Source organism: Alosa pseudoharengus, unplaced genomic scaffold (assembly GCF_046254945.1).
Source record: "Alosa pseudoharengus isolate Yale_2024_CS ecotype anadromous, Long Island Sound unplaced genomic scaffold, YU_APseudo_1.1 YU_APseudo_1.1_scf_18, whole genome shotgun sequence".
NCBI classification, from domain to species: Eukaryota; Metazoa; Chordata; class Actinopteri; order Clupeiformes; family Clupeidae; genus Alosa; species Alosa pseudoharengus.
The window spans coordinates 8,437,781-8,445,280 of NW_027468650.1; the positions used below are offsets into that span (position 1 = coordinate 8,437,781).

The 7,500-nt window shown below is 47.8% G+C and overlaps 1 protein-coding gene across 1 annotated transcript in view; it reads right to left on the bottom strand.

Moving 5' to 3' along the window:
* arhgap29a (Rho GTPase activating protein 29a) overlaps nucleotides 1–7,500 on the bottom strand; it is a 48,424-nt gene that overhangs the window by 12,207 nt on the left and 28,717 nt on the right. The window contains exons 6-13 of the mRNA XM_076290193.1: nucleotides 5,867–5,963; nucleotides 5,260–5,332; nucleotides 4,711–4,771; nucleotides 3,974–4,120; nucleotides 3,042–3,106; nucleotides 2,706–2,816; nucleotides 2,456–2,536; nucleotides 689–871 (exon numbers count right to left, since the gene is read on the bottom strand). Of these exons, the coding sequence (XP_076146308.1) occupies nucleotides 689–871; nucleotides 2,456–2,536; nucleotides 2,706–2,816; nucleotides 3,042–3,106; nucleotides 3,974–4,120; nucleotides 4,711–4,771; nucleotides 5,260–5,332; nucleotides 5,867–5,963 (818 nt within the window). The remainder of the gene's footprint in view (nucleotides 1–688; nucleotides 872–2,455; nucleotides 2,537–2,705; nucleotides 2,817–3,041; nucleotides 3,107–3,973; nucleotides 4,121–4,710; nucleotides 4,772–5,259; nucleotides 5,333–5,866; nucleotides 5,964–7,500) is intronic.

The window sequence follows — 7,500 nt, forward strand, 5'->3', positions numbered from 1 at the left end:
CTGGCTCTGCAGCGCCACAGTGTCGTGTGAGAGCTGACATGAGAGTCCTAAATGATGCTTTGGAGTGGCCAATAATCCAGCCAGCAGAGGTAAAGTGAAACCTATCATTTGTTTAGTTTGTTTGTTTTTTTGTACGTTTTCTGTTTCCTTGGCACCAAGGCGAGGAAGGATTTTGTCTTCTGATTTGATGTTCACACTCCTAAAAATCCCATCACAAAAGGGGTTTTCATGCAATGTCCCCAAAACAGTTCCTCATACTTTTTGAGCCAGTTTCCCCATGCACGGATTAAGCCTAATCCTCGACTAAAAGAGAACTTCAATAGAAATCTCTGATAAAAAAGCTTTTAGTCTTGGACCAGACTTAACCCCTGTACAAGAAACTGGCCCCATATGTTTACATGCATGTTTTTGTGTGTTTGTACCCACATCCCTGTGTAAGCAACCATCCGAGTATACATTTATATGTGTGTGTGAGTGTGTGTGTGAGTGTGTGTGTGTGTGTGTGTGTGTGTGTATTAGGAACACATATGTGTGTGTGAGTGTGTGTGTGTGTGTGTGTGTGTGTATGTGTGTGTGTATTAGGAACACATATGTGAGTGTGAGTGTGTGTGTGAGTGTGTGTGTGTGTGTGTGTATTAGGAACACATATGTGAGTGTGTATTTTGGGACAGCGTTAGCAGCTGCGGACCTTCTGCAGCGCCTCTTCCTCCAGACGCCTCCTCTTGTCCAGCTGTTTGCTGGCGGCTCCGCCGGACCCTGGTCCCGAGGCCTCCTCCTCCGCCCGGCTGGTGGAGTGGCGCGCCTTCTCGTACTCCTCCTGCCGCTGGGCCTGCAGCAGCCGCGCCTTCCTCAGGGCACTGTCTGCCTCGTGCTGGACACGCACACACACACAGGCACGCACATACATACACACACACGCACACACACGCACGCACACACACACACACACACACACGCACCCACACACGCACACACACGCACCCACACACACACATGCACACACACAAACACACACACACATGCACACACACGCACATACATACACATACAAACACACAGAGAAAAAAGAAAGGTATTAACACCGACTGATCAACATGGAAACACAAGCATACCATCCTAAACACTAAGCAGAGCAATACACAGTTTGCTTTGCACACACACACACACACACACACACACACACACACACACGCATGTGTTACAAAACTGCTGTTGACTCCACACAGCTAAGTTCACTTCCTAATTTTCAGTGCCAGCATGCATGAAAGTGCACTCCACACTGACACACATGTATACATGCACACACACACACACACACACACACACGCACAAACTTTAATCATCCATCACAAACACAACAGACCTCTTCCATATTCCACTGTGCTACGTACCATTAAAGTAAACACATGCTTGCCCAGCGCTACAGGGGAGGACGTGGTCACTTAAGTGAACACAATGTACAGTGCCCCCTATGCCCCCCTTTCCACACGCTGCCATACCCACATCCCTGACGCTGCCATACCCACATCCCTGACGCTGGCGCTGTCGTGCCACTTCCTCAGAGCCCAGTTCTGCTTCTAGGTGTTGAGCTGCTAAACATCCTGCCCCTCTTCCAAGGAGCGGCATTCTCACAACAACCCCAGATCACGCTCAGTCTGCCGCCCTGATGCCAAGGAGCGATACGAGACCGCTCGTCACACATACTAGCAGTTAGCTCACCACACCACTCAAAGCACTTGTGGCCCCATTTACGTAAGTGCTTGTTGTGATTGCCTAATGCTCGAGGCTTGACAACACTGAACTGCAAGAGGACCTTGCAAGTGCTAACGCTGACACTGACTTCCCTCTTCATGAGCTACACTCTTTGTGTTGTGACCTACAATCAACTATCCTCAAGTCTATGAGGCTATGTTACGCTTGTGAAAATAGGCTATGACCTATTTGTTTGCCTCTGGTCTTTCACTGCAATTATGTTAGAGGTTTCAGCGGGAAGTCTGCTGTGATTAAAACTACAAAAGATCCGATGATGAAATGGAAGCTTTGTTAATTTAACGCTTTAGCAAATCATAGCTGATTAGATTGGCAGCTGTGACATTTTAATGAAGGTAACTAGATAGTGGAGGACATGGTTCTGAAAGGGCCACGGGAAAACTATGGACCTATAAAAAAGTCTGTTGTAGATTCACACGATGTGGACCAACATTTTTTCGACATACAGTTGCAGTTTACACACACGAGGTGATGCAATAACATATTAAATGTGTGATTCTGATAGTTCTCACAGAGTTGAAGGTGTCATGATAAAAACAAAACCTCCACAAATCTCTCATAAAATGACTTGTAATAAACATCAAAGTCATTTCAGATCATTTCAGCAAGGTAGAGTCATTTTCAGGAACATAACTCCTGACACACACCGATGACTTTTCAACTCTCTGCTCCCTCTGACACCCACCATTTTCTTCTGCTCCCTCTGCCACTGCTCCTTGACCTCCTTCCTCAGTCTGTCCAGCTCACTCTTCCTGGACTGGAGCGGCTATGGGGGAGTGGAGAGCACAGTCAACATCAATCAGAAGACCCGTCATATGGACACACAGGCCTGTTCAGAATGACACAGTCAACATCAATCAGAAGACCTGTCATATGGACACACAGGCCTGTTCAGAATGACAGAGGTCCAGAAGATGGAGGGGGTGGGGTGTTACCTGGATAAACTTATTGGCCTGCAGGGCGGTGGTGGTGTGCAGGATGACATGGCTGTACTCAATGTCGTTCTTAAATGCCGCCGTGTAGATCTCTTTGAATGGCATGAACTCCTTCAGGACCCGATGATGAGGAAAAAGGACAAAATAAGACAGCTTCCTGGTTAGATGCAGGATTTATCATTTTTTTATAATTTTTTTTATAATTTATAATTTATCATTTCACAGCCCTATGGCAATGTGTTGTTCCTAATGTTTCTACAGTATGCTGGTTAAATTGTGTATTTGATGTATTTAAAACAGTAGCTGAGACAAATCGTAAAAAAGAGGAAAAATAACCTGTTGGCTGGCGAGCGTCTTTGCAGATTCGGCCATTTTGGCAAAGCTCTTGGCGCACTCGATATCTAAACAAAGAAAGCAAAGTAAATCACAGAAAAGGTCAGCAAAAAAAAAATACTGGGAAAGAAAAAAAAAACAAATGGCGTTCCCAGCATTTGGCGTGTGAAGTCCGCGCGTAAAGCAAACACACAGCCTCAGTTCTGTCAGTGTGTACATAAACCAGCCCCAAAAACGGCAGATTCATGTCCGCTAACGACTGTTCCGCCCTGGGCAGAGAGGTGAGGTTAGGAGACAAAGCCTGCATCCCACACGGGCCGGCCCAGCACTGACCTGGGTACAGCGAGCATCAGTACTGTCGCCACTATCAGCCATTATCAATGATATGGACCAGACATGAGCGCTGAGCTGATGTTGCAAAGCTTTATCAATGTATAACATGCTGTATCACTGCGCCTCTCTCTCCATAACCCTTCTGACTGGTGGGGAGTGGAGGGCTGGTTTTTCTTAGAGATGGTTCAGGGTAAGGTCACTGAGGTTCCTACCGCCTACACTGCCATAGGGTCATGGATCGTCATAGTCAGCCAAAGGTCACTCAAACGGGCTGACTCGGAGACAGCTTTATCCTACTGTCCTTAGTTCCCCGCAATACAGATACTGACTGGATATTTTTATTTTAAACATTGAAATCGTCCATGTTGCCCTGGCCTAAACAAATTCTCTTACTGCACTGCACTGCTTATAAATCTATAAAACAAAGTAACTAATGAGGAATTAGTGTACTGATTAATGATTGTTGGGAGTACTTTTAACACTTTATCAACACACTTGATAAAAAGTTATACAGTTCATCATAAAGACTTGATTACTCATTTAGGCTTTGAAGAGCCAAGGACACAGTTTTCCGGGCCCTGATCTGAGGCCAGTGTACGTACCCAGGCCGATGCGCTTCTCCACCCAGCTGAGCAGGTCCTTGGTGTACTTGGACCAGGCCTTTGCGTAGAGCAGCGCAGACTCCACGCCATTGAGGCTCCCGTGAAGTACTGTATCCACCTCCTCCACCCGCGCCGGCGGAGATGGACCTGCCACACACACACACACACACACACACACACACACACACACACACACAATATGTCAGTCAGAATTATGTTATAGTTCCTGTGCTTCAGTATATATATATATGTACAGATGTAGCTGGCAAGGTCACCAGAAGTGTGAGCCATAAGAAACTCCATTGAGCTTGTGTAGCTAGCTGTGCGCATGCGTTTGTGTGTGTGTGTGTGTGTGTGGGGGGGGGGGGGGCACATAGCAGGCCAGAGGGGGTCACCTTAATTCAGACTGACGCTAAGCAGCTCTGACAGGGGATTGGTTATGACGGCCTTATGACAGGAAACTATACCAGGCCAGGGTAATGCTCCCTACTTATACACACACAGTGGCTAAAGCCCTTTATCCATGGACACACACACACACACACACACACACACACACACATACACACACACACACACACACACACACACACACACTTGTACCAGTAAACTGCTGAGTTGGTGGGGCTTGTGTACATTCTTGAAGTGGAATGGGTCTGAGCACTGCTTCCTAGCATGTCAGAGTTGGAGTCTACCCACAGAACACAAGGCCGCGGCGATGGCGGGCTGACCCTTACCTGGGGGATCATCCTTCTCTGGTCCGGACCCTCCGGACTCCACGCACAGGTTTTCAAAGGACTGCAAGGGAGAGACAATGGGGGGGGGCCGGGTCAGTGGCGCGAGGTGGGGAGGATCATGGTGTCCAGACAGACAGGAAAGAGGCCCTCGAGCCGTGCGGTAAACAAGCATCTGCCCCCCCCCCCCCTGCCCAGCCCTGCCCGTGCCCTACTAACGCACGGGTCATCTTTTTTACGGCGAGGGCCGGCACACCGCTCTCGGCATGATCACTGACTTCCATAAGGATATTTCTGGAGCTCTAGCCCTCTCCAAAACAGGAAGAGAGCCCTTTGCGGACTAAAAAAAACGGGGGCGGCGGTGGCGATTTTTCATACCCCTGCTGACCCCACCACCACGCAGGTTCTTAAAAAAAAAAGGGTGGAAGGGGACATCCTCTGCGCTTGTCCGCCACTGATTCATGATCTCTGATCTTTTCTATCTCTTCGTGCTGTTGTTTTTCTCCACCCAAAAAAAGCAAAGAAAAAGTTGAGGAGGCACAGATGTCTTACCCGGCTTCTTCGAGTCTGGGGAAGCCCCAACGCTGATCCACTCTCTACATCTCCCATAAGGAAGTCAGACACTCTGAAGAGGAAAAGAGGAAGGGGGAGAGAGGGGGAGAGAGAGAGAGAGAGATAGAGAGAGAGAGATGGGAAAAAGAGGAAGAGGATGACTCTGCTGACAAAGGGAACTCTACAAGCCACTGATCTCATTCCTGACTCACAGGCAAACTGGCACTCACCCTGTTCCATTTAAACACACACACACACACACACACACACACACACACACACACACACACACACACACACACACACACACCACATTCAGAAAACAGTCTCTTTGCCATGAGCCATCAGTGGACTGAATCCAAGAGAGACACAGCTGTTATTAAATGAAAACAGACGTGAGCGCTGGCATACGCCCCTCAGATGCACACACAAATTTGTCCGTCATCGCTTACATATGGCAAGAGAACGCTGACTTTCATACGGGATCCATATCTCAACTGTCAATAGTATGCAGACGGTTGCGTGTGTGTGTGTGTGTGTGTGTGTGTGTGTGTGTGTGTGTGTGTGTGTGTGTGTGTGTGTGTGTCCGTGCACACATTTCACTTACACATTGCCAAACGTGAATGCCAAAGTGTCTATTGAAGTGTAGATCTCGCCAAAGAGCTTCTGCTTGTTCTCTTCATTCACTTCCTTGAAGTTCACACCTGTCAAAAAAGTGCATAAACAGTGCCAAAAATCAAGAAGATGTGCGAAACCAACCCCCTACCCACATCACACAAGAGCAGTCGGGTGGATCCAGCTCACTCCCGGCATGCCAGCTACCATATGGTTAGCTCACTCAGACGGGGCCAAGCATTTAAACATAATCACAGTCTCATGAGAAGCGCATGAATATGTCAACACAGAAAAGAAAAGCGAAGGACAGAAGATCAACACAACAAATCAAGTGTATTTGTTTTCCGTCTTTTCCTTTGTTCTGTGTTTTTCTGGAGTTTGGCTTGGCGAGGCGTGCGAGAGCAGAGGTTATGCACAGTCGCGTTTGTCAAGGTTGAAATCTTGGATGGCGAGAGGGAGGTGTAAAACCAAAGCCTCTGACAGTAATCTGCTAAAACAACCATTTCCTGTCATGAGCCTAAGAGCTCGGGCAGTTTGAAAACATAAAAAGGGAGCGTTAAAAAAAAAAGAGGCAAAAAAAGATCAGTAGTGTAAATAAGCTATAATCAGCCAACCAACCCCCCACCACCACCACCACCACCACCACCACCACCACCACCACCATGATAAACTTCCTGTCAAACTGGGAGGAGAGAAAATAAACGAGTGTTGGATGGAGAGGGAGGGGTGGATGCAGCGGGGAGCACGACAGACATCGCCGAGAAAACCACTGACGCCATTCCCCCGCTCCTTCCACACCACCGTTAGTCTTTGCACATTCTCCTTCATGAACACACGCACACACACATACACACACACACTCACTCACACACACACACACACACACACACACACACACACACACACACACGCACACACACCACCGTTAGTCTTTGCACATTCTTCTTTATATACACACGCACACACACGTACACACACACACACACACACACACTCACTCACATGCAAACAAACATGAACAAGTACACATACACACATACCCACACTCCAAAACGATGGGGATTTTCAAGACATCACAACGCCATTCAGAGACTGTGATATTGTAGAATTGCTATTTTGAAATCACACTTACCGCTAGAGCTTTCATTTCCAACACACTAGTCTAACCATTCTTCTCATCGTTCTTCGAATCAATCAATCACTCCCTCGGACTACAAACTCTCATCCATGTCACCACTTGGAAATATCCACTGACAGCTACAGAACAGGAACACGAACACTGCTGAGGCTATGCTCAAAGGATCTGAAAGCAAGACTAGATGGTTCTACTAGAGGAAGCCCTTTGCCGTGTTTGCATGTATGCGTTTCTTCACACAACAGGAAACCAGTAGCGAAGAGCTGAGGCTCGCGCTCCTCAGACTGTCGTAAAAGCTCGGATCGTCTGCTGAGAGTTTCCTGTCACCAGCGACGGCGTAACAGAAACCACAAGCGCACCAGAGGGAGACACCTCAGAAAGGCCACCGACGGGGTACAGATTCCCACTCCCTCTGAATCTTATTCGCCTTGGTGGCCTGTAAACCAAAAATAAACAAACACTCACCTACAACCAGACTGCCCATCCAGAAG